Consider the following 27,697-nt stretch of genomic DNA (forward strand, 5'->3'; position numbering starts at 1 on the left):
TTTGTTTGGGTAAATATGTCTTCCTCATTTGTGTGGGGTCATTTTTGGAAAGTTCTTAGTTGTTATTGTACAACAAAACTAAAGTAGTATCATTCGAAATTGTTCACAGAATATATCCTGTGAAAGACACATTAGCATTTTCATTTGGATACAGATTATAAATATTCTTTTTGTAATTGTGAAAGAGAGTCTATTGTGCATTTATGTCCCTGTTCGTCTTTATTTTGGTATGAGTTGTCACAATAAGTGTTAAACTGAATTGCAACCTAGTCCTAAGTATCATCAGTTTAGTTCATTCAAGTGACTTATCCATAAGAAGAATATGTATTATTTATGGATATGGATTTGCTTTTGTAGAAAATGTTATATTCATTAGACCAAATGGAGTTACTGAAAGCCTATTTTTTCCCATTTTCAAACCTTTAAAGTTTTTTAGAATCTATAGTTTATTAAAAAAAAATTAGACATCAGAAAGCCCAAAGAACTGAATTTATGCTAAATTAATTCACTTGTGAATAATGAACTTACGCTTATGATGCCCTTTAATTTTTATTTCATCCTTTGTTTAAATTTATTGTTGCTGTTTCTGTTTGCAAATGTCTTAAAGGTCAAAAGTTCAATTAAAAAATTAAATATATACAGAAGTGGATCAAATTTGAAGTGGATCAAACCCTTTCATCAAAGTTGCCCTAAAACCAAAATGCGTTCTTGTCTTAGGACAACTTTGATAAACTTTTTTTGATCCACTTCAAATGTTGACTATATAAATTTTCAGTTGCTGAAATTTCGGTGCATAACTGCTTTTTGTATCTGGACGTGTGAAGACGCTGTGAAACAAGGTATGACACAGTTAGGAAAATTCTACAAAATGTTTTATTGAAAAGCAAGACAGAACTACAAGAGCGTTGTACAATCTCAGAGGGGTCACGGGCTGAGCTGGGGGAGAAAGAAAAGGTCTCTTGAGCGTCTTTCACAGTACGTCTTACCTGAAGAGGTAGATTTCTTGCATAACCTGAGAATCAAACTGGGGCATTGCCAAAAAACAAACCTTAACCCCAATCACAGATGCACAAACCAAAAACAAATGCACACAAACATAAAACATCTAAAAATAACATAAAACTTATACAACAAAAAGTCCAAACAAATAAAATGAAATCCACACAAATCAAGTGCAAAGATGTTCCTGTAATAAACATCAACATTGATATCCAAAATTTGGGGAAGCTGGTGAAGGTCTACCTTTCAATTCTGCTGAGTTTTACAGTTTGGCAAGTTTAAACACATTCAGCCCATGTTTCTAATGAACAGCACAGGCTTGTCCTTCTACACTAATGTCACTTCGCCGTCCGTCCATTACAAGACATGATTAATGTGATAAGTTTTACAAAAACTATGATCATGTTCATTGCACGTTGAATGAAAACGCTGGATGTGTTTTGTTTTATTCAGCGTTGAGGAATGCACAGGTTATCGTCAGAGGTTCAGATCAGGACATGAACAGAGCCAGATGTTGTAATGGACCTGAGGCGGCGAGTGTTTCTAGACCCTGTGTGGCCATGATTAGACATGGCAACTTCTACATTCATCAGTTCAGTTCTCCACATAGTTTCACATTAGCAGTATTGAGAATGTTTGCAGCTCTTCTGAACATTTAAGCATTGAATTACAGACATTTTATTCATGTTCATTACAAAGTCCTAAAAAGAAAGAACTCACATTCAGCATATTCAGTATCAAATACGTCAAGGCCCCTTTCAAAAATATAGAATTTTAGTCAGTTTTGTGTTCAGTTAAAGAGAGAGAAAATGCAACCTGTCCCACTTTAGACAGACAAAAAAGAAACAAATCAAAAATAGGGATAGTTTACCTCAAAACCTTCACGTTGCTCCAAACCTGTATGACATAAAAGAATAGACTGTTTTCTGTCCTTACTATGAAAGTCAATGGGGTCCAATGTTGTTTTGAACCCTACTGGCTTTCATATAGACAGTAGAAATAGTCTTTGCGATATCTTTTGTGCTCTACAGAAGAAAAAAGACATACAGGTTTGGACCGACATGAGGGTGACAAGTTATATTTTTGGGTGAAATACCATTAAAAAAAAAAAACAACCACCACCACCCCACACACAAACAAATCCAATTAAAACAACAGCTGTCTTCAGGACTAATTAACAGCAGCATCAGGACAATAAAACAAATCTCGCCCTTTCAGCAAACAATATGTCCTTATTCAAAAAAATACCATAGAGAATGTGTTAAAATCAATAAAAATAGGGTTTTTTAAAATTGACTCGATATGATTTTGGTAAAAAGCAGATTGATTTTACAGTTTGATCAGGTTCAGTTGCGTAATCCAACGGTTGACTGGCTTGAGGTGGCTTGGAAACCCCGATCCAACAAAAACAACTACCCTGTCTCTTAAATAAAAGGGGTTGCAAAGCTGATATGAACTTTTAACGAAATATAAATGCATGTGGCATTAATGAGAGTTTTCTCTGTCATGCAACAAAAAAAAAAGTCCCTCCCGTAGAAAGTTCTTAAACTTCAGTGGTGTGAGACTGTTCGACCCTGTCTTAGTATTTCACATAACTGTTCGAGATGTAGCAGCCTTTTTCAAAGTCAAACTAGCCCTTAATCAGATTCCCATTTGAAAACCAGTCCCAGGCAGCGAGGAGTCTTGACCCCTCTCTTATTTATAAGACATGTATCTTCCTTTAAAGTCCATTAAAATTAACGCATCCTTGTCATGGACCAGTCTTGGCTTGGACTCAAAGTGCCAATGAGTAGTTGAGTGTGTTAATGTATCGTCTCTGTTATTAATGCCCTGTTTCTCAAGTCTCAAGGTTATCTGGTCATCTAGAGCTGGCTTGTCGACTAGTTACGGTTATTTTAAAATAGCAATATTAAACACTATATGCATCCAAAATGATTTATTCAGATTCTAGAGGTCAAAGCGAAGAGCTACAATTTATTAAAGAGAAACGGAAAACGTGCAAGCACAGCACAGCTGAGCAGAGAATGGGGGAGAAAAAAGAAAAACATACGAAACAAAGCTGCATGGAGGCCGTCCGGGACCACATGACCATTTCCTACGAAAATACAATATTATAGAAAACAGGGAGTAAAAAGTGCTTTCCACCAACGTATAGAGCAGTTAGCGTCTTCACTAATGTCCTCACTAAATTTTATGATAATTGTTAGGACAAAAATATATACCTCCACAAAAAAAAGGAAAGAAAGAAAGAAAGAAAAGAAAGAAAAGACTCCATCTCTGGCAGGCTCAGTCGCCAATGAGTTGTCTGGATGTTGTGGTGCCCGCTTCCTCAGGCTGAAGCTCCAAACCCTCCACCTCTCTCTCCATCTCTGGGTTGAGCCCCTGCGGCTGAGGGTCAGGAGGACCCGTACCTTCTTCCTCAGGATCTTTCGCTGGGCCCTGAAGGTCGTGGAGTTTCTGGTTCAGGTCGTTGCGTTCTCTCTGCAGGGCCCTGCAAAGCTTCTCCAGTCGCTCCAGTTTCCCTTGGAGGGCCTTGTAATTCTTGTCTCGCACCGTTTTCAGAGACAAACAAAAATAGCAACTTCAAAACAGATTCTGAAATAATCGAAAATTTGAGGTCAGTATGAATTTTTTTAAAACTGATCAAAAGTGACTAGGGTTGGGTAGCGAAAATCGATTCCAATTCCAGAATTGGATACTTTTTGTAAAATTAAAATTTTGATTCCGCCGTTCGATTCCTGTGTGCGCATCTTTTCTTATTTTGCATCTGTGAGGACCCGACTCTGGGATCTGCCAGGACCTTCCTCGCTATTCTAAGCACTCCAGTGTTTGGCTACACTTGCGATCATCAGCAAGTAACTGCTAGATATAATGTTTGTGATAAGCTAACATGTTGTTGCAAGAGAGGTGTCACCACCAGCATGACAAAGCACTTTAATTTTATTTTAAACTTTTAATTTTAATTGCATAAAAAGTTTATAGTTTGGATATAAACACTGATGTGAATGGTAGCGATTAAAATAGAGTAAATCAACTTTTGAAAGTAATTTGATGCTTCAAATAAAGATTTATCGATTACGTTGTTGTGCCAGTAGTAGGTGGCGAAAAGGAGTTGCTAAAAATTAATTTGTCTTTGAATCATTCATTCAAGAGATTCATTCAAAAACACTGAATTATCCAATAATGAAACAAGTAAATCTTAAGTGAGTCATTGAACAATTCATTCATAAGTTACGTGATTTAAAAAAAAAACATGTAATTCATGAATAAACAAAAAAAAAAAAAAAAAAAAAATATACAAATCTCTCAATTTATCTAGAATTGTGCAACTCTAATTTTGCACACAAACAGCTTTTAATCGAGTCAGTTTTATGTTGCCTGATGATTTTTGTTCAAGGTATTCAGTTGCAACTAAATGTTTTGCAAAAAGAGACAGAATAAATATGTTTGATATCTAAATGTTTGAAAAAATTTAATTTTAACCACACTAGAATTTAAACGGAATCGATAAGCAGAATTGATCATTTATAAAAAAAATCAAAAAATTTATAAAACAATTAATAATAAAATAATATTTAATATAATATAAATTCTTTTATAAATAACTTCACATTCTTTAAGAAAACCTGAAAAAAAAAATGTATCAGTTTGTGCAACTGTTTTCAACAAGGATAATAATCAGAAATGTTTCTTGAGCAGCAAATCTGCATATTAGAATGATTTCTGAAGGATCATGTGACACTGAAGACTGGAGTAATGATGCTGAAAATTCAGCTTTGCATCACAGGAGTTAATTATATTTTAAAATGTATTGAAATGGAAAACAGTTATTTTAAATTGTAATAATATTTCACAATTTCACTGTTTTTACAGTATTTTTGATCAAATAAATGCAACATTGGTGAGCATAAGAGATTTCTTTCAACGAGATTAAAACCCCTTACTAAACCCCCGAAACAGTAGTGTATATCTACAAAGTCTTGACCCATCTCTTATTTATAAGACTTTGCCTCAACAAAAGCTGAGCTGTACACGCTCGCTGAACTTTATTAATGATTAATGAGTGCTACAGTTGTTCAGTTTGTAGTCCTAAAACCAGGAAGAGAATCAGCATTTCTGAGCCATCAGACGTTTTCCATTTCTGATTTAAAATGACTTGTGAATCAGGGTTATTGCACTTTAACTGAAACTAAAACTACAAGCATAAAAAAAAAAAAACATTTTCGTTACTTGAAATAAAATAAACATTAACCAAAATTTTCAACTGTTGCAAGGAAAGAATTTCCATTTTAAATAATATTTCTGATATTAAAATAACACTGTTGTGAATGTTTCTTCACTTTCATCTACATTGCTCTACAACATTAATTCCTCACAGCTGTACCCTGAATTTAGAAAATACTGCATGTCTAAAAACTTGAGCTCTATTACTCCTCTCACCTCTTCTGCCATCTGCAGTAGAGTCTGGTTGTTGGTCTCCCATTTGGTCCTCCATAGCGTGGTCTCCTTCTCAAGCTTCTTGATCTTCTTTGTCATCTGATTAATGTCAGAAAACAAAGATGGGTCATTCCATATGGACCTACAAGACCATATTCATTTGACTTTAATTGTCTTTCAAACCATCAGGAACGATCATTTTATTGTCAGAAAGCGTTATATTTGGAATTATGTGAAGGTGAACAACTATATTAAAATCCTTACCTATAAGTATTATTTTACTAATAAAAGGATCATGTGACACTGGAGTAATGATGCTGAAAATTCAGCTTTGCATCACAGGAATAAAATCGATTTTAAAATGTATTAAAATAGAAAAACGTTATTTTTATTTGTAATAATATTTCCCAATATTACTACATTTTTGATCAAATAAATGCAGCCTTGGTGAGCTTGAGAGACCTGTGTTAAACACTCACTTTTTCCATTTCCTGTCGGAAGGTGGTGAAGACCTCGTTGCTCTTGGCGAGGGTGGTCTGAAACTCTTCGAACTTGTCCATGTACAGAGTGAGCTGCTGCTTTAACTGATGCTCCTGCTCCTTCATCAGCTCACATTTATGTCTGGACTCAGTCGCGTTCTTCAGAAGCTGAACAGAGAATACAGATCAACATCTAAGTGGCATCATCTTCCTGCAGCTCCAGGAGTGTTTAGGCTCAAATCGACCTGGCTGCAGAACTGAGTGCCAGAGAGCAAAGAAGCTCTCACACCAGCAAGCAACTTCTATTGTGATGAATGGGAACACTAGTGGATAGGATAGCTTAATCCAAATACTAAAGATCTCCTTGGCTGCAGGTGCCAATCCTTCAGGATTAGGATTAGGATTATGACAAGGACACTCACAAACTCTCTTTCTCTCTGCTGCTTCTCCTCCACCTCTCGCATCAGCTCAGCCGTCCTCTGGAGTTTAGCGTCCAACAGCTGCTGCTGCAGTTCCTTGTGTTTGAACACCTTGTCGATGTGCTGGGTGAAGAGAAATGTCATGTTCACAGTATTCTCCAAAAGAGCAATCGCTTGGAAAACTGCAACATTTCCTTAACCTTATTTTTAACTTAAGGGCAATTTTAATTTAAATGTGTGAGGCTTCCAGTTATTTTAGCTGTTTGTTATGCGTCTTGATGCTGCAAACCAAGGTTATTACAGTTAAATAAAACCATAAAATACATTTTCATTACCTGAAATAAAATAAAATATAAGAAATTATACAGAAATATATACATTTATTCTATAAAAACTACAGTTAAACATAAATGTATTTCTATGATGCACAGCTGAATTTTCAGCATCATTACTCCAGGCTTCAGCATCACATGATCCTTCAGAAATCATGAATTGTTGAATAGAAAGCTCAAAGAAAAGCTTTTATTTGAAACAAATCTTTTGTAACGTGTAAATGTCTTTACTGTCACTTTTGATCAATTTAATGCATCCTTGCTGAAATAAAAGAACAACTGTTTTCAACATGAATAATAATAATAATAATAATAATAATAATAATAATAATAATTGTTTCTTGAGCATCAATGATTTCTGAAGAATCATGTGACACTGAAGACTGGAGTAATGATGCTGAAAATTTAGCTTGGCATTACAGGAATAAATTATATTTGAAAATATATTCAATTAGACTACAACCTATTCCTATACACAGAGTCATGTGAATGTGTGATTACTCATAATGGTTTCATTTGAAATTGCACATTTGGAATGAGCTCAACATACAAAATACCCTGCATGCCTTTTAGAATTAAGCCAAAAAAATTTAAAACAACAGGAAATGAAACTGTAATAAAACAACAGGAAATATCCTTGTCCTCCATGACTACAAAAATCTCATATTTTAGAAGCAATATGAATGGACAGATTAAACACCTTGACGTTTACGCAGTATACAACAAATGAAACCTCTGCACCTCTTAATTCTCTGAGGGCTGGAAGGACTCAACCAGAGCATATAGGACAGATGTTGCCTCACCTCCTCCCGGAGCTCGTACTGCTCGATGAGCTTCTGGAGTTTCTCAGCCAGCTCCATGTTCTCCTGCCGCAGCTTGCTGTTGTGCGAGTTGTGCTGCTCCATCTGGACCTCGATCTCATTGAGCGTCATCTGGAAGTGCAGCGTCGCCTCCTTGCGCCGCTCCTCATACTCCCTGAACCTCTGAGCGTTCTCCTCCTGCCATCACAATGTTTATCTGGTTAAACAAAGGCCGATACGAATCTTCAAATCAAATCTCGGATGTGCGTGAGCTCTGGTGGCTTCACCTTCAGGGTCTTGTTATGGCGCTGAAGTTCCCTGCAAAGGCTCTCCAGTTTGCTGCGTGCCAGGACGGCCTTGCTGTGCTCGCTCTGCAGATGGATCTTCTCTTTCAGCACCTGGTTCTGCTTTTTCTGCAACACCTTCACCTGCTTTTGCATGCTGCGACTCTCCTCCAGCTGTCCCAAGACGAAGGGCACATTAGTATTTAGTGATGCACTGAAATTTCAGCAACTGAAAACATTTGCAATTACCCGGAATTCTAACTTTTGGTTTTCGGCTACATCAAAACTTTAATCTTGTTGTGTAATTATTAGTTTTTCATACCACATGAGTTGTATAATACTTTGTATGGAAAAAGAGTAGTGTTCTACAAAGAAAATAAACAATACAAATTTGGACTGCAAATGTATTATTTTCTTTGTGAACTCTCTCTGTAAGGACATTAAGTAGAAGTAAAGCCTAATATCCATTGTTGTGCAATATCATTTCTCTAGCGCCAAATACATACCAGGTCTGCATATTTCTTACAAAGGGCAGCAAGTTTTTCTTCTGGGGTGGCTAAGGTATGAAGCGCCTGCATCAGCAACAAAACCTCTTTGCCTATGACAACAAAAGAAGAATTATGGTTAGAATAACCTGTTGTTGACAAATCACTGTTGTTATCCCATCACAAACACACACACACACACACACATCTTCTAAAACAAAAAGGTCTACCGATTAAAAGGATCGTTCACCCAAAAATTAAAAGATTTTAAGAATGTAGGCAACCAAACAGTTGTTGGTCCCCACTGATGTCCAGAGTATGAAAGAAAATTTATACTATAAAAAGTCAATGGGAACCAGAAAATGTTTGGTTGCCTACATTCTTCAAAATATCTTCTTTTGTATTCAGCAGAAAAAAGAAACTCATACAGGTTTGGATGAACTTGAGGCCGAGTAAATGATGACAATTTTCATTTTTGGGTGAATCAGAAACATTCCTTGAATGGCGAACACTAACCAAATGGATTATGGTCCTTGGTTTTCTCAGCGTTAGGGTCCATCTCCCCATCGAGGGGGTCAGGGTTACTATCCTCCCGTCCAGGCGTCTCCCCTCTCTCCTCCTCGCCGCTCACCAGCCCGGTCAAATCCTCCTGGGATGGGGTCTCCACATCCGGAGGTGAACTGCTCCCTTCAACGAGTCCTCTGGCTTCCAGACCACAGACCCCAATGATTTCCTCCATGACTTCAGCACGCTGATGGTGTAAACACAAAAAAACGTGTAAGGAGAGGAGTCTAAACGAACCATGCATCAGTCGCAGACTCACTGCATACAAGTGACACATACAACCAAGTGCAAAACAAACCCCCTATTCAGGAAGAGAGAGAAGCGCACGTGCTGCAGACGGAGCAGCCACACGCGTTTAAAACGCACGAGGTTCAGAGTTCAGAGCCACAGCCAGAGAGTTACTTTAAAACCAGCACGAGCTACACAAGTGAGAGGAAACTGCGGGTTCAGACACGAACAAATAAGACCACTGAGGCATTTATTCAAAGCACGTGTCAGCTACTAACCTGCGCAAAAGAAAATGCGTCAACACTAACAGTATACACTACAAACTTATGAATATGAAGTAATAATATACTTATTCAAGCATGCTTAGTTTCCCTGACATACATTTGAGGCATTTATTAATCCTTATGTTTAATCATATGGCAACTCAAACCCCTAAATGAGCCTCATCAGCTTCCCCGGGTTTAAAGTTTACAATATTAAGACGAAAAGCCATCTCCGCGTGAAATCTGTAACATTAGAGAGTGATAAAGCTGTGAACCTCAGGCTAACTCGCTAACTGCACATTCACCCTTCAACACACGCACGCGCGCGCGCGCGTCCATTCAGCACTTTTATTCTCTTAACTCTAGTACAAAACAGAGACCATTACCGTAACTGTTATGTCAGCGATAGAAATCAACACACGTCGCAGCTGTAGATCCCTTTGATGTTTGGAAAAGGTGAGTTGAAAGTGCTCTCGTAAGTTGATTAGCGGGCTAAAGCTACTTCCTTCACGAATCACACGCATTTGTGGCTAGCGTTACAGGTTCCCCTCGCGTGTGTTCAGCAAGCCTTTCGTGGGGTCAGATATGTTAATGGTGGTATGTTTAAGATAAAGGGTAAGCAGAGAGCAGGTTGAGGAACGGTACCTGTGTGATTTCGGTGTTTTTGTGCCTGGCGTCCGAGCGCGTCGCCATGTTGTGACGAAACACTGAGAAGTGAAACAGAGGCGAGACTGGATGAACAGAAATGAACCGCATTCAAGCGTGTGTTTATTTATGCTATGAATTTAAATGTCATTTTGACACGATTAAGGATTAAATCGCACACCTGGGCTCCTCAGGGAAATCGTTCCATTATATATATAACAGTACAGTACAGTACAGGTCAAAAGTTTGGAAACATTACTATTTTTAATGTTTTTGAAAGAAGTCTCTTCTGCTCATCAAGCCTGCATTTATTTGATCAAAAATACAGAAAAAAAAACAGTAATATTGTGAAATATTATTACAACTTAAAATAATAGTTTTCTATTTGAATATACTTAAAAAAAAATAATTTATTCCTGTGATGCAAAGCTGAATTTTCAGCATCATTACTCCAGCCTTCAGTGTCACATGTAACATCCAGTCTATCACATGATCATTTAGACATCATTCTAATATTCTGATTTATTATGAGTGTTGGAAACAGTTCTGCTGTCTAATATATTTGATGAATAAAAGGTTAAAAAGAACTGCATTTATTCAAAATAAAAAAATAATTCTAATAATATATATTCTAATAATATATTTTCTTACTATCACTTTTTTATCAATTTAACACATCCTTGCTGAATAAAAGTATTGATTTTATTTAAAAAAAGAAAGAAAAAAAAAAAATTACTGACCCCAAATTACTGACCAGTAGTGTATATGTTATTACCAAAATATTTATATTTTAAAAAACATAGCTTCTTCTTTTTTTTTTTTTTTTACTTTTTATTCATCAAAGTATCTTAAAAAAATATCACATGTTCTGAAAAAAATATTAAGCAGCAGAACTGTTCCAACCTTGATAATGAATCATCATATTAGAATGATTTCTAAAGGATCATGTGATAATGATCCTAAAAATTCAGCTTTGAATCACAGAAATAAATGATAATTTAAAGTATAATAAATTTAAAAACAATTATTTTAAATTGTAATAATATATCACAATATTACATTTTTTTTTCTGTATTTTTGATCAAATAAATGCAGGCTTCATGAGCAGAAGAAACTTCTTTCAAGAACATTAAAAATAGTAATGTTTCCAAACTTTTGACCTGTACAGTATATATATATATATATATATATTGGCTAATAAATAAACTAATAAATACAAAATACAAAAATAGCATCAATCAAATTTGTGTCTCATTTGCATAGTTCAGTTAAAATGCTCAGGTCCTGTTTCTGGCCTAGTCTTCCCACAGTCCTCTGTGTTTCTTCATAGTTGCTGCTTAGGGGCTGACAGACAGACACCTCGTTCCCATGAAGCTGTTTTAGGGACACTGGACACTTCTGAGAGCTGGAGACGTGATCCAGACTGCTCAGACCTGGATACAGGGAAGTCTGCCAAATGCAGGAAATGGCATTAATTTGGTTTGATCTGGGCAGCAGACTTTAAAGGGGCACTGGTGGTGTGAAATCCGTCTTTGCTTTCGAGGGATTTATATGCCTTACAATGGGAAGGAGGAAGCAACGCTTCATATATTTCCTGGTAACATTTATGTTGGGAGTGTAGACCTGGGCCTGGACCATGAAGCCGGATTGACTGGCTAGCTGGGTAAGTTTCAGTTTAGTTTGCACCAATCCTGGGTTTTAGGTACCACGAAAGTGGCTTGGTTTTTTGCGGCATTCGTTTCCAAAGTATCTTACACCCCACAGCTAACCGGCTCAAGGTCAGGTTATGTTCTGAGTCAGAGATCTCAAACTGAAATTGGACCAATCAGATGAGAAGAAAAACTGATCAGAAAAACAGGTAAAAACTAACAACTTGACCTATTGTGTGTTACTGCAGGTGGCAGCATCATCCTTAGATCCGCCCGAGTCTACCTGCAAAACAGAAAAGAAGAAGAAGAAGAAGAAGATGAGGAAAACAAATGGCGTGCTGCTGGAGTTGTCAGTCACTTTGTTTAGATGTAATTTGAGTGCACTTCATGTTGTTGTCTGTGGTTGCACCGAAGCACAGCCGATCAGAAGGAGTTATTTCTTCGAGCTTTGTTAAGGGATTGAGGTTAGAGTTAAGAGTGGGTGAATTTATTAGTGCTTTGGTGCAGCTCTTTACATGTGTTGAGTGTGTTTTGGGGGAAATGCCTCTCATTAAGCTCAGAGGAGTCACTGTGCACTTTCCCTTCACTCCATACCCGTGCCAGGAGGACTACATGAGCAAAGTCATCGAGTGCCTGCAGAATGTAAGAACATAGTTAAAAAGTTAACCCCCAAAAAGCTAAACAGCTGCACAGAGGTCCTTAGTGGACAAAAACAGTCATAAAAATATTATATTAATCTTTTTTTTTCCACTTTCACTGACGTAGATCTTGTTACCAACATCAGTCTTGATCATAACTACCAAAAAGTCATTCATTTTCAGTATTTTGAGGGTGAAATTGTAGTATTCCAATAAAAAAATACACATTTTTAATGCTTTTTGCATTAACACAACCAAAATAATAATATATATATATGTGTGTGTGTATATGTGTATATATATATATATATATATATATGTGTGTGTATATATATATAAATTACACATGAGGGTTAAGGGGCAACATCAGATTATAGTGTACTCAACAAAGACAAAATTCTGCCACTTTTTATTGTTTTCAAAGAGTTCAATCACTTTTTTCATTAGAGGTAAAATAGAATTACAGACGTCTCTGAATGACTTTCTACTGAAGGCAGAATGACATTTTTGTTTTACTTACCCTTTTCATGTATAATATAAAGGCTCTGTGATTTCTAATGCAATAAAGATTTTAAAGTCTTCCTGTAAGGTCACATTGTTCCATTCATTGCCTATTAATGGTGTGACATGCCCTTGTGCTCCTTCAGAAAGTGAATGGAGTTCTTGAACGTCCCACGGTCACAGGTAAAACACTCTGTCTGCTGTGTTCAGCGCTGGGGTGGAGAGAGCACTTCAGAAACACCATCTCTGCCCGCAAGGTAGCCGAGAGGATGGGAGGTGCGGAGCTGTTCCCCAACAGACCAGTGTCATCATGGGGAGCAGCAGCCACCGACGGAGACACTCCAAGTATTGTCCTTACACTGATTTGACCGATGAACTCCACTACAGTGATACTTCACATGCTGGACAACATTAAGTGTCATAATCGTGAGTTTGGTCTTCTAACTTATTACACGGACATCCCTAAGATCATATATGCATCCAGGACCCATTCACAGCTAACACAAGTCATTAATGAGCTGAAGAACACATCATACAGGTCAGCCATCTGAGTTAACATCACATATTCAAGGGATATATTGCACAGTCAGCCATTCACGATCATATTAAGAATGACAAACTTTACATACTATTACATGATACTTTTTGAATCGAAAATTCACTAAGAACTGTGATATTGTGAAATAGTATTACAAACTAGACAACTGCTTTTTATTTCAACATATATTTTAAAGTGTAATTTATTTCTGTGATACGAAGCTGAAGGTTCAGCATCGTTACACATGATTCATTCTAACATGCTGATTTGAACGTTTAAAAAATAAAAAAGAAATCTTTTGTAGCATCATAAATATCCTGATTGTGTTTTTTAAAAGAAATCAAATTAATACATCCTTGCTGGTTAAAATTGATTTCTTTTAACAGTATTGTACATTTATAACAGATAATTTATAACTGTAATTGTATTGTTCTTGATTGTAGGCCAAAGATTTGTGTTTTAGGGTCTAGAGAACAGCTCTGCATAAACCAGGAAGTGATGCGTCATGAAAGTAACCACATTAAGGTATCAGTATCAGTTGTATAACTGAGATACTATTGTATGTATGTATGTATGTATGTATGTGTATATATATATATATATATACATATATATATATATATATAATATATATATGTATATATATATATATATATGTATAGTTCGTATATGGAACACAATTTAAGATATTTTGGATGAAAACCGGGAGGCCTGAGACTGTCCCATAGACTGCCAAGTAAAAAAACAGTGTCAAGGTCTATAAAGGTCCATGAAAGTCATCTTCAGAATACTCCATCTGCCATCAGACGTGCAATCTGGGTTATATGAAGTGACAGGAACACTTTTTGTGAAGAAAACAAAAACAACGACTTTATTCAATAATTCCTTTGTCAACAGTCTCCTCTGTCTCTTCATATCACCGTATGCTGCTGTATGCACTTCTGTGTCATCAATACCACGAGGATGCACTGTTTCTACATGTATTTAGCTTTAATTTGGAAGAAAACAGCGCATCCTTGTGGTGCGGATGATACAGAAGAGCATACAGTGAAATGGAGAGACACAGAGGAGACCGCTGACAAAGGAATTATTGAATAAAGTCATTATTTTTCAGTACACAACTGAAATGTTCCAAGGCCCAGAAATGTAGTAAGGTCAATGTTAAAATAGTCCATGTGACATCAGTTGATCAACCGAATTTTATGAAGCTACGAGAAAAAAGAAAAAGAAAAAAAAACTTTATTCAACTGTTTTTCTCTTCTGTGTACCATGAAAATAAAATGAGAAATGTTGCCTTGGAAATTAGCTGACATAGTGTTTTTTATTTATTTATTTTTTATTTCAATGATTTTTTAAAAGGTTTTAGCTAACTATAATAACCCTGGTATGATCAGTATCTCACTGTGAGTGTGTGTGACTACAGACACTTAAATGTCAGAGCTGTATCGCAACACCTTATTAATGAAGGCATTATGTCTTATTTCAAGGTTCACATATGCAGAGCAAAAGTGTCGTCCCGCTCTTGTGTCTTTTAAAAGAATGATGATGGTATGAGACTCACCTTGGTGACATATCTATAGAGTTTAGAGATTTTTGTTAGTTATAATGGTTTTGTTTTCTTATAAACAGAAATAAATGATGGTTTCTTTTCGATTTTTTTTTAATCTTTTTTTTGTTTAAGAGAAAAGCACTGACAAAGAAATCATGAATTCTATCCTGGATGTGGAGGATCTTGTAAAAACAGGCAAAAAGCAAAGGTGAGACACTGCATGCTGCCTGTCTCATGGACTTCCCCACAGCACTGAAAGAAACAGTGGCGTTTTTAAATCTGCTGATGTTTCCAATGTGAGTCTTTTGGTTTTGATCAGATTGTTTTTTCCTGTAGAGTTTGTCCATACTACCTGTCACGCACACTTAAACTACACGCCGATGTCATCTTCATGCCATTCAACAACCTGCTTGACCCGAAGGTGAGGCAATTATCCTGATTACTTTAAATACACTACTATTCAAAATCATGATTTTATATATATATATGCTCACCATCAAAAGATGAAACTTTTTTTTTTCTATTTAAAATAACTTTTGTGGAAACTGAAACATTTTTGTTTTCAGGATTAACCAAGGCTGCATTTATTTTATTTAATTGTTATATTTTTTTTTATTTGATGTGTATTCTTCTGGGATAGACATGTTTTATTTTATTCTAAATTATACCAGTCGAAGAGTACACAGCATAGAGCTAAAAGGAGCTGTGGTTATTTTTTGATGAGGCTCATAATGTTGTAAGTATATCTTGATGTTGTGTGAGACCTCATAATCATTCAGCAAATGAAATTATGCAGTTCTATGTTCTTGCGTTTTACGTTCTCTCTGCTGTTTCAGGAGAAGATGTGTGAAGAGTCCACCTCATTTGACCTCAGCACTTACGACCTGATTTCTGCCATTAAGGCCGTGGATCGACTGCTGAGGGTACAGGCCTCAGACATCAGCAAAGCAGATTCTACTGAAGATTTTAATGTTGAATAGCTGAACTCTGGTTAGTTTACATTTGTCAAGATTTTTTTAAACATATTAATTAATATTTAATACATCTGATTTTTAAAATATTGTTTTACAGGTCCTTCTCAAAAAATTAGCATATTGTGAAAAAGTTCATTATTTTCCATAATGTAATTGATAAAAAATAAACTTTCATATATTTTAGATTCATTGCACACCAACTGAAATATTCCAGGTCTTTTATTGTTTTAAAACTGATGATTTTGGCATGCAGCTCATGAAAACCCAAAATTCCTATCTCAAAAAATTAGCATATTTTTCATCCGACCAATAAAAGAAAAGTGTTTTTTAATACAAAAAAAGTCAACCTTCAAATAATTATGTTCAGTTATGCACTCAATACTTGGTCGGGAATCCTTTTGCAGAAATGACTGCTTCAATGCGGCGTGGCATGGAGGCAATCAGCCTGTGGCACTGCTGAGGTGTTATGGAGGCCCAGGATGCTTCGATAGTGGCCTTAAGCTCATCCAGAGTGTTGGGTCTTGCGTCTCTCAACTTTCTCTTCACAATATCCCACAGATTCTCTATGGGGTTCAGGTCAGGAGAGTTGGCAGGCCAATTGAGCACAGTAATACCATGGTCAGTAAACCATTTACTAGTGGTTTTGGCACTGTGAGCAGGTGCCAGGTCGTGCTGAAAAACGAAATCTTCATCTCCATAAAGCTTTTCAGCAGATGGAAGCATGAAGTGCTCCAAAATATCTCCTGATAGCTAGCTGCATTGACCCTGCCCTTGATAAAACACAGTGGACCAACACCAGCAGCTGACATGGCACCCCAGACCATCACTGACTGTGGGTACTTGACACTGGACTTCAGGCATTTTGGCATTTCCTTCTCCCCAGTCTTCCTCCAGACTCTGGCACCTTGATTTCCGAATGACATGCAAAATTTGCTTTCATCCGAAAAAAGTACTTTGGACCACTCAGCAACAGTCCAGTGCTGCTTCTCTGTAGCCCAGGTCAGGCACTTCTGCCGCTGTTTCTGGTTCAAAAGCACACGCCTGTGCACGGTGGCTCTGGATGTTTCTACTCCAGACTCAGTCCACTGCTTCCGCAGGTCCCCCAAGGTCTGGAATCGGTCCTTCTCCACAATCTTCCTCAGGGTCCGGTCACCTCTTCTCGTTGTGCAGCGTTTTTTGCCACACTTTTTCCTTCCCACAGACTTCCCACTGAGGTGCCTTGATACAGCACTCTGGGAACAGCCTATTCGTTCAGAAATTTCTTTCTGTGTCTTACCCTCTCGCTTGAGGGTGTCAATGATGGCCTTCTGGACAGCAGTCAGGTCGGCAGTCTTACCCATGATTGCGGTTTTGAGTAATGAACCAGGCTGGGAGTTTTTAAAAGCCTCAGGAATCTTTTGCAGGTGTTTAGAGTTAATTAGTTGATTCAGATGATTAGGTTAATAGCTCGTTTAGAGAACCTTTTCATGATATGCTAATTTTTTGAGATAGGAATTTTGGGTTTTCATGAGCTGTATGCCAAAATCATCAGTATTAAAACAATAAAAGACCTGAAATATTTCAGTTGGTGTGCAATGAATCTAAAATATATGAAAGTTTAATTTTTATCATTACATTATGGAAAATAATGAACTTTTTCACAATATGCAAATTTTTTTAGAAGGACCTGTATATACACACACACACACACACACACACACACACAGCATATATTCCAATAATGAACTCCCTTATTTTTATCCTATATATTATTTTGCAGGATTGAAACTGGATATTACCACAATTGCAAAAATAAAACGTATGTTGCAATTTAAAAGTTAATATTGTAATCCCGTTTTGGAGTTCTTTGGAATATTTTGCTAAAAGCACATCTTGATAATCTTACAGAAATGTTGATGGATCTGGAATCATCCATTAACAGTTTTGAGATGCCAGCAAATAATCAAGGAATCACCAAACCTGGCAGGTCAGTGGTGTATCAGTGACCTTGATATATTGAGTGTAAAAGTATAATTTTAGATGCACAACAGTTAAAATGCCATCTCTTCCCCTATTAAAGCTTCATATATGAGCTTTTTCAAACAGCTCATGTGAACTTTGAAACTAAAACAGCTGTGGTGGAAGCCATGGAGCAGATCACAGGATATTTAGCAGGGAGTGAGTATTTCTAAAATGGTCTTTACAAATTTCCTGTTTATTAGTGCAACATTGAGTTACATGTGTAATTCTTTGCAGGGCCCAGTGTCTTTCTAAACACTAGTGGACTACAGAAAGTGGCAGATATAATTCAGGTCAGGAGCGTGTTAAAAAATGATCAGTTGGTCATTTTCTGTGTTTTTTCTATATTTATTATGATTGTCTCTTAATTCTGATTCAGTTGGTGTTTGGGGCTGAACCTGTAGAGGGCAGCAAGAAATCACAGACGGGAAACAGCATGAAGGAGTTTAAGGTTCGCTCCATTAAATTTTCATATTCATGCTGTCTTTATCAGCGCATGAAGATGTCTGAGGACATCAGGTTTTAGGTACCGTATATTTCAAGTTGTGGTCTGTGTTTTGTCCTTTGTTTTAAGAATATGTGAAATTCCAAATGTTTCTTGAGCAGCATATCAGAGTGATTTCTGAAGGATCATGTGACACTGAAAACTAGAGTAATGATGCTGAAAATTCAGCTTTGCATCACAGGAATAAATTATATTTGAAATTATATTTAGTTAGAATACAGTCATCTCAAAGTTGAATTATATTTCACAATATTTTTACTGTACGTTTGATCAAATAAATGCAGCTTTGTTAAAGTTTTTTTTTTTTCAAAAACATTGAAAATGTACTGATACCAAGCTTTTGAACGTTATAGTGTATATCTGTCAATAGTTCTTCTAATCCTTGTCTTTCACCTCCACTCTGCTTCTGATTCCTGAATCTGTTTCATATCAGGTCCACATTCATCCAGACACCAGCAACTTCAAGAAGAAACAGGTGACTGACGTTTGGGCTTCTTCCTCTACCAACAAACAAGGTATGAGACTCTAATTCAGTCTCTGAGATTCCTCATGTGTAGCAAAGAGAAGGTATTCTTGACTGAAGCACATATTCTGGAAAACCAGGAGTTTTTATGCAGTCGTGGAGAATCTGAGAGGTATTTTTGCTTCAATATTAAAAGTGTTGGTTGGTTTGGTGCACGTGCATACAACTTTCACAAAGAAAGGCCGAAAAAAGTGAATTTGCACGTTAATCTTGTATGCCAGAATTATAAAAGATTGAAAGTGTGTGTGTTTATATTTTATAGCGAATGTGGTGTTTTTCCCCGGGGGTTCAGCATGCAGGAGTTGCTCAGACAGGAAGTGCGCAGCATCATTCTGACCAGTGGAACGCTCTCGCCGCTCTCGTCCTTCACCTGTGAAATGCAAATGTTAGTGCTCTTCTCGTCTTGCTGTTCTCTCTAAGTTTTATGAGTCGATGCGGGTTGGATGCTAATTCTCTGCTGATTTTCTGCAGTCCTTTCCCTGTATCCTTGGAGAATCCTCACGTCATCCAGCGTGATCAGATCTTTGTCAGTATCATTGAAAAAGGTCCGGACGGTGTGCAGTTGAGCACAGCCTTTGACAGGAGGTGAGGGTTTTATTAAAGGCTGTTCAGTCACATCAACATCCTTTACTTAAAGGGACAAACTGCCATTCAAAAGTTTGGGGTCAGTAATTCAATACTTATATGTATCAAGGAAAAATTAAATAAATAAAAAAATAATCATTAAAAAAAACAATATATAAAAAAGACAAAAAAAACAAACAAATTACACTGAAGACAACATTAATTTCTACACAACTGTTTTCAACTTTGATAATAGTAAGAATGTTACTTGAGCAGTAAATCAATATATCAGAATGATTTCTGAAGGATCATGTGACACTGAAGGCTGGATGCTGAAAATTCAGCTTTACCAACACAAGAATAAATTACATTTTACAGTGTAATAAATGTAATTTAAAATTGTAATATGACAGTTTTTACTATATCATAAGAGACTTCCAAAAACATTTAAAAAAAATCTTCCAGACCCCAAACCAGGGTTATTGTAGAAAACTAAAACTGAAAGTAAAATTAAAACCATTAAAAGAAAAACGTATTTAATTTAGTTTAACATGATGTACTTAAAAAAACTAAACTGAAATATTAATAATAATTAAAATATATATGTGTGTGTGTGTGTGTGTATGTGTGTGTGCGTGTGTGTGTGAGAATAAAAACAAACACTACTAAAAATGACAAACACAACAAAAAATTAACAATAAAATTAACAAAAAAACAAAATAAATAAAAAAGTAAAACAAAAAAAATAAAAACTGATTGAAATATTAATAAAAACTCATAGTATCTTTTTTTTTTTTTTTTTTGTCTAAGAAATGGCATTTATATTGACCATGGACTGTTAAGGTCCAAAAAGAACAAAAAAGCTCTATAAAACAGGGTTATTATAGTTAGAAAACTAAAACCATAAAAATGTTTGTTACTTGAAATAAAATAAATGTTTTAATTTAGCTAGTTGCCGGGGGGGACTATTTTCTTATTTTCATTAAGTTTAGCTAGATGTACTAAAATAACTAAAACTGAAATAAAAATATTGAAAGTGTATAGACATAAAAAAAAATTAATAAAACTAACAAAAAAGTTAACTGAAAATATAAGCTATAAATAGTTGTAATAATAAAAAATAAAAAATATGTCTCTGATACTAAAATATCACTGCTATAAAAGCACTTTTAAAGTAGTTCATATGACTTGTTTGCTTCAAGTATATTCCAAGTCTTCTGAAGCCTTATGATAAGTTTGTGTGAAAAGTTTCAGTTTAGTTTGTAAACATGGCTCTTTGGTTTTCGAAGGTTCGTTCCTGAAAACATGTCATCCATGGGAAACACTCTGGGTGAGAGTCCCTTACACAAAACTGCAGCTTATCTGATCACTTAGCAAGAATCTGATGATCAGCATGATTACCAGTGTAATGATTATTATTGGCTTGTCAGTCAATCTGGTGCGGGTGGTGCCTCATGGACTGCTGGTGTTCTTCCCCTCGTATCCGGCGATGGACAAGACTCTGGAGTTCTGGAGGGTGAGCGGATATTTAAAGCTGCCGCATTTTTATGACCAATACATGTCGCTGACTTGTCAATTCAAATGAGTCCATGAATTCACGTGATGAGCTGTTAGTTTGATTAGAAAAAAAACATTGTTTAGACAGATTTGTAAACTGGTTCTGCTGATTATTTGAAGGGAGTCAGCATGTTGCTTACACTTGCAAAGTTCAGGGTTTCTGCAGGTATTAAAAGTAAAGAAAGTTAGTTTCAAATGTTTTTCATTCGCCAACTATAGCAATTAAAGTTATTATTCACCACTCCCTTCACTCTCTCAGGCTAATGGACATGCCGATCACATTGAGCATGTGAAACCTATGTTTGTAGAACCGAGCTGTAAAGGCACTTTTACAGAGGTAACCACTATTGCTATCAGTCATGTAATAAGTGTTCACTCAGCATGAGTTGATATAGATGCTATCATAATGCGAATACAGCTTGATCTGCACAAGCTGTCAGTCAGTGCTGCTCTGAAATTGGATTCTCTTGCAGGTGATCGATGGTTATTATGACAAGGTGAACGACCCAAACTCCAGCGGAGGCAGCTTCTTCGCCGTATGTAGAGGAAAGGTGAGCCTATAAATATTTGATGCAGTAAAAAATACTTTATTATGAACCAACACCAGTAATTTCAACACATTTCTTTTTGTTTTCCAAGGCAAGTGAAGGGTTAGATTTTGCTGACACGTACGGTCGAGGGGTTGTGATCACTGGACTTCCCTTTCCCCCCAGGATGGACCCCAGAGTGGTGCTTAAAATGCAGTATCTGGACGAGATGTGCAAGAAAAAAAATGAGTGGAGTGAAGGTACCTGCTCTTCAAGATATAACATTAAGATTGTCAATTTAACATGTTTACTTGCACACAATTTTACAATTTTAATACATGTAAAAATCAATTAGTACAACTTTAAAAATTTAATTTTTAAATGAATACTTTAAAGTAATTAAATGTAAAAAGTAACTAAATCTTAAAAGTAAATGCTGTCCTTTGAAACTTTCTATTCATCGAAGAATCCTGAAAATGTATAGAAAATGCTTCTAGAAAATATTAACATTATGATAATAATCAGAAATGTTTCTTGAGGAGCAAATTAGCATATTAGAATGATTTCTGAATGAACATGTGACACTGAAGATTGGAGTAATGATGCTGAAAAATTAATTCCATCACAGGAATAAAATGTAATTTATTCCTGTGATGGTAAAGCTGAATTTTTAGCATCATTACTCCAATCTTCAGTGTCACATGATCATGATTTGCTGCTCAAGAAACATTTATTATTATTATTGTTAATGTTGAAAACAGTTGTGCTGCTTCTAATTTATGTAGAAGCCATGATATACTACCATTCAAATGTTTGGGGGGGGGGGGGGGGGTAATAGAAATTAATGCTTTTATTATGCAAATATACATTAAATTGATCAAACGTGACTGTAAAAAACATTTATAGTAATAAAAAAATATTTTATTTAAAATAAATGCTTTTTTTTTACTTAATACTCATCAACGCAAAAAAATGTTTCCACATAATATTAAGCAACAAAAACATTTTTAACATTGATAATAATAAGAACCATTATTAATAACTGAGCACAAATAATAATTGAGCATTAAATCAGCACATTAGAATGATTTCTGAAGGATCATGTGACACTGAAGACTGGAGTAATGATGCTGAAAATTCAGCTTTGATCACAAGAATAAATTATATTTTTAAATAAATTAAAATAGAAAATAGTTATTTCAAAGTGTAATTATATTTCACAACATTAAAGTTTTTACTGTATTTTGTCCAAATAATCGCAGCTTTGGTGAGCATAAGAGACTTCATTAAAAATATTTAAATTGTTTCCATGCTTTTGTTCGTGCAGTGCAAGTCAGCTAAAATGATCGTGATGTTTTAGAGTCAGAAGAGCATTCTGGACAGGATGGAGCGGCCAGACTTTGCATTCAATATGAGATGGAGATGACAAGCAAAAGGAAAGCAGTCAGCCTGCTGGACGCCCTGGATGACACAACCAACAAAGGAGGGAGGGAAGACTCCATGGTTCGGTAAGAAAGAGTGAGACAAGAATTAAATCACTAGAGAAATCATTAAGTTGCTTTCTTGTAAACCAATTTTATTTTATTTCAGTCGTTTAGCACAAAATGAAATATAATGCAGAATGTTGCAGCAGCTTTTTTCCATATAATGAAAGTTGATGGCAATGGTCCAAAAGAGGACAAGTATAATAAAAGTAGTCACATGCGACCTGTGCACCATTTTCCGGGTCTTTGGATTCATATGACAGCTTAGTGCAAGAAACAGTGGTGTAGGCAGTGATTTCACATTTCTCAGAGAAATTGGAAGTGAATAACCTAGAAAATGAATTTTTGCTGAATAAATGAAACATGAATGGTAAGGAATTACCTCATAAATCATGATTGAGGTTTTCAGTGTTGCCTTTGATCTCTTTTTATCTGTTTCTCAAATCTTTCTACTTTCATGAGATTAGCTCATTGTGCAGGTCTGTAAAAATTTCTCAAATGCCGTAACATAACTGTGATCGAATCTTTTTGTTAATTTTCCCTTTCTCTCATTGGTTTTTGACCCTGCAGGCGAGTCGCTTGTCTACTCTTTCCCTCCAGCATGACAAACGTCTAGATGATGAATCAAGGGGTGGGAAACGGAAAATTAAAGTGGTTCAAGAGCGGGTGAGGGATCTTGATTGAATTTTTGTGTGCTCTTAGCTTTTGGTGCATGCAAAGTCAAATTAAAGATTCACATTTATCCAAGAAAATTATACATTAATGTATGTGAGTGTGTAATATTACTACATTTTATATATATATATACGTGTATATATATGTATATGTATGTATATGTGTGTGTGTATATGTGTGTGTAGCAATATTGTGAAATATTATAACAGTTTAAAATGTTTCTATTGTAATATATTTTAAAATGTAATTTATTCCTGTGATGCAAAGCTGAATTTTCAGCATCATTACTCCAGCTTAGTGTCACATGATCCTTCAGAAATCATTCTAATATGCTGATTTGCTGCTCAAGAAACATTTTGTATTATCAATGTTGATAACAGTTATGCTGCTTCATATTTTTCCCCTTTGTTTTTAAAAGTTCAAAAGAGCAGCTTTATTTAAAATTGATATATTATGTATATACTTTTCAATTCCAAATTCATGATGTAGAAATAAAACACTTTACCTTTAAATGTAGTGGATTACCAAAATAAATAGATTTGTGCATGAACAGGCCATGATCCTTTGTTCTTTTGTATTAAAGTAAATGTACTTGTTGTCTTTAGCTGGCTGTGCTTCAGAAAACAGAACACGGGTAACATCTCACTTGTAAATAGTGTGTAACAGTTACAGGGAACATTTAGGGTTTATTTTTTTCTCTCTCACTAAGCATGATTGACATTGTTTTAAATGTTATTTTTCTAGCGAAAGCTGAGATGTCACCACCCAGTGAGCAGCTGAACCAAGGTGGTTCTCACCTGGGAACTGCAGAACTTAATGGAGGGGATGGGAAAAATGGAGGTATATTGGAGTTTATGGATACTAACCACCGGTGTTGAAGAAAGCTACTTTTAAAAGTAATCTATTTAATTATTGCTTTGCTCCCTAAAAAAGTAACTAATTGCATTACTTATTATGGAAAATAATGCATTACATTTACTTTTGCTTTACCTTTTCTCACCTGGGCTGGCCTTGCTAACAAAAAATAAATTAATAAACAATTACACTCTTATTTCAGTAATGAAAAAAAACAAACACACACACGTGATGTTTAACTAAAGTCATATTTGCTTATTTGTGTGGTTGAATGATATTTGCTAAATTCAAAACTGCATACTAGTTTATCACTATTGCTATTTCTGGTGTATCTTTTTATGGCATAAATTGTAAGAGTAGTTTATTAGTATGCAGTTCCAAATCAGCAAGTCACTTGCTTAATTCCAGAATAAAGCAGGCATTTTGAATGAATTGATTAAATGAGTGAATCAACTGACACACTTATGACTTGTAGCCACCTGTTGATGGTTTTAGTTTCATATTTAATTTCTATTCAGTATGAATTATATTTAACACAATAATCTCCTAACATTATATATGAATTAAAGCTGCAGTGTAAATGCATTCACGGCTTCTCTGAGCTGCATTAAACAGTCAGTGTAAATGCATCATCATGCCACTTCAGATGCAGCTTCTGTGCCACTTCTGCAATGCAAAGATAATATCGTCCCTTAATGGAAATGTTTTTTGTTTTTATCCTGCAAAGTGTCTCCGTTTTGGGGTTACAGAGATTGCCACCCCATTCTTGATGCAGACATTTGTATATCTATAGAAATCTATTCTGAATGTCTGAGTTTGACATTTTAAAGTGAATGTGAGAAGTAAAGTCCAGAAGCCAAAAACATCCATAAAAGAAGGTCTGTCGTGCTCCTCTCTGCTGTCAGACATTAAACAGGCCATCGGTGCAGAAAAAACCCGACAGATGCTTTTGGCCTTGCAGGCCTATAAAACGTCAAACAATTACGACCAGATGGTGTCAGCTGTTGTGAGTTTATTGACTGAAAGATATGAAGACTTCGCTCTACTGGAATGTTAGTCGGTTTCTTTTAGATTCATAATAATCATTTAAATTTTGTATCAAAATGGTAATCTGTTGGGGAAGAGGCTGAGCTTGTTGTCTCGGGTTATCTGTGCTCATTCGACCACAGCACAGGAAGCAGTTTGGTGGGCTGTTAAAATCCTTGACTGGAAATGATTGTGTCGCAAACCAGGATTCAGACGTGGGATCAAGTCAACCAAATCAAGCTATTCTTTGTAATAAGTGTAAATATTATATTCTGCTACGGGGTAGTAGAAATTTTGTTAATTATTCTTAATTATCTTTCTATCAGCATCTCAGTTTTCTGCAGGAAAGACTCAAAGCAAGATATCATCCTTCTTTTCATGAATGCTGCGAAGATATTGATCTTAATTCTTTTTTTTTTTTTTTACATATACCATTGATGCTGGAGAATGTTACAAATAAATGTTGCATATTAACTGATATTTCATTGTTTTATATGTAATGAATTTCTTTCAATAAATAATTTACATTAAATATTTTGAAATAAATGAGTTTTATACTTCACTGTTAAATCATGTTTTTTTTTCAAGTTCTTTTTTATTAATGTTAAAAAAAAAAAAATAATGAAAAATAGTATGTGAGTGATTTGGCATGTGACCATTTTATCATCCCTGTACCGTGAATAGCACTATATATTTTTTTATTCATGATTACTAAAATGTGTTCTCCGGAAGAAAAGAAAAAAAAAGATGTTACACCTGAATGCGTTTAAATAAAAACAGCTCAAAATGTATTGAGCTGGGATAAATGATTCATGAATGTTTATTGCCAGAAAAATACAGCACAAGGTACAATGCTAAGATAATGTTAACATTAATAATATACAGTTAAAACTTTTTTTTCTTACTATTTAGAAGTTTAAATTAATTGAATATACAATTGAATTTTATTTCCAAAACACATTATAGGCTTCTAGTTATTAAATTTATTTTGGCAAATAAAAAATAATACTAACAGTAAAAGATTTATAAAACAATTAATTCAACACTATTAGGACTGAATTAAACAAATATAGGTTGACTCAAAATAAAATGACCCCCCCCCCCCATGGGAACTTTTAATGGAACACAGAAACTAATGTGTATGTATAATGGCAATTCAATACAAAATACTGAATATAAAATTAAATTCCTGCACTTATTTTTTATTCAGTACCACACACACAAGAGGTATTGCATAGTCACGTTATTAATGACATTAGTTGCTAGATTAAAAAAAAATAATAATTAAAAAATGGTGTGATTAAAACACTGCACTTTTTACATTTTGGTATATTTGAAAAGTTTTAAAATAATTAACTTGAGATCATTTAAATGGTAAGAAATCTGGTTTGCAAAGAGGCCAGTTCTTTTTATGTAATTCATTCACTGAAATAGATTGAACATTACAATAAATTTTAACAATTAATTCCACATACACAAAAAAGAAGAGCAATCTTAATCTGTAAAACAGCATTTAAGAGAAGAGGGGAAAATATTAATAAAACACATAAACAAGTAAACAATAGTTCAAATTATCTTCCTTCTTCCTACAGTGGGGAAGCTATTCAAGAAAAATAAAATCCTCCATGAAGTCCAACAGCATGTCATTCTTTTGTTATGAATTTCCATTAGAGACTTTCAAATATTCTATTTCTAATAAAAGTAAAATACATTTTGGTATGCATTTCGCAAATTTTTGTTTATGAATGTAATATTTAATTTGCTAAATGTAAAAATTAACGACATAATAATTTTGCTTTTGTGTGAATAAGTGCAAATAAATAACATATCTTAAATAAATAACATATCTAACATATCTCAATACCACGACTTAGGTGCCCTTGAGCAAGGCACTGAACCCCAACTGCTCCCCGGGCGCCGCAGCATAAATGGCTGCCCACTGCTCCGGGTGTGTGTTCACAGTGTGTGTGTGTGTTCACTGCTCTGTGTGTGTGCACTTCGGATGGGTTAAATGCAGAGCACAAATTCTGAGTATGGGTCACCATACTTGGCTGAATGTCACGTCACTTTTTTGTCACTTTCTTAACTGAGCAAGTGCTGACTGATCATTGTTGCCAAGTCTGCGGTTTTCCCTTTAACACTTGCCGCGGGTTTAAGCGACCCCAATAACGTGATATTTAGAATTTTACCAGGGGAACC

The 27,697-nt window shown here is 35.4% G+C and overlaps 1 protein-coding gene and 1 pseudogene across 3 annotated transcripts; one reads left to right on the plus strand and one right to left on the minus strand.

Annotated features, from left to right (window-relative positions):
- Positions 1 to 3,282: 3,282 nt before the first annotated feature.
- Positions 3,283 to 10,068, minus strand: LOC109063954 (gamma-taxilin-like). 3 transcript variants are annotated; one of them, XM_042767011.1, is made up of 9 exons: positions 9,936 to 10,068; positions 8,752 to 8,986; positions 8,257 to 8,348; positions 7,754 to 7,924; positions 7,470 to 7,664; positions 6,338 to 6,457; positions 5,916 to 6,083; positions 5,440 to 5,535; positions 3,283 to 3,558 (listed from the first exon to the last, which is right to left on the minus strand). In XM_042767011.1, the coding sequence occupies exons 1-9, from the start codon at positions 10,044 to 10,046 to the stop codon at positions 3,286 to 3,288; spliced, it is 1,461 nt and encodes a 486-aa protein (XP_042622945.1). In that variant the 5' UTR covers positions 10,047 to 10,068; the 3' UTR covers positions 3,283 to 3,285. The 3 variants fall into 3 exon arrangements, with proteins under 3 accessions (XP_042622945.1, XP_042622944.1, XP_042622947.1); XM_042767010.1 differs by lacking the exon at positions 9,936 to 10,068 and adding an exon at positions 9,677 to 9,920; XM_042767013.1 differs by lacking the exon at positions 9,936 to 10,068 and adding an exon at positions 9,098 to 9,122.
- On the plus strand, positions 9,609 to 25,948 carry LOC109063955 (annotated as a pseudogene).
- The last annotated feature ends 1,749 nt before the right edge of the window (positions 25,949 to 27,697 follow it).

This window comes from Cyprinus carpio, chromosome A11, assembly GCF_018340385.1.
Source record: "Cyprinus carpio isolate SPL01 chromosome A11, ASM1834038v1, whole genome shotgun sequence".
Lineage (NCBI taxonomy): Eukaryota > Metazoa > Chordata > Actinopteri > Cypriniformes > Cyprinidae > Cyprinus > Cyprinus carpio.

Bases quoted from the DNA above. Each gene is read 5' to 3' on its own strand.
- LOC109063954 (XM_042767010.1), bottom strand. From the start codon at position 9,814: ATGCGTGTGATTCGTGAAGGAAGTAGCTTTAGCCCGCTAATCAACTTA. The intron at 8,349-8,751 runs GTTAGTGTTCGC...TTGTTGTCATAG, and splicing joins CAAGGACCATAATCCATTTG to GCAAAGAGGTTTTGTTGCTG. The intron at 5,536-5,915 runs GTGAGTGTTTAA...GACATTAATCAG, and splicing joins TCCGACAGGAAATGGAAAAA to ATGACAAAGAAGATCAAGAA.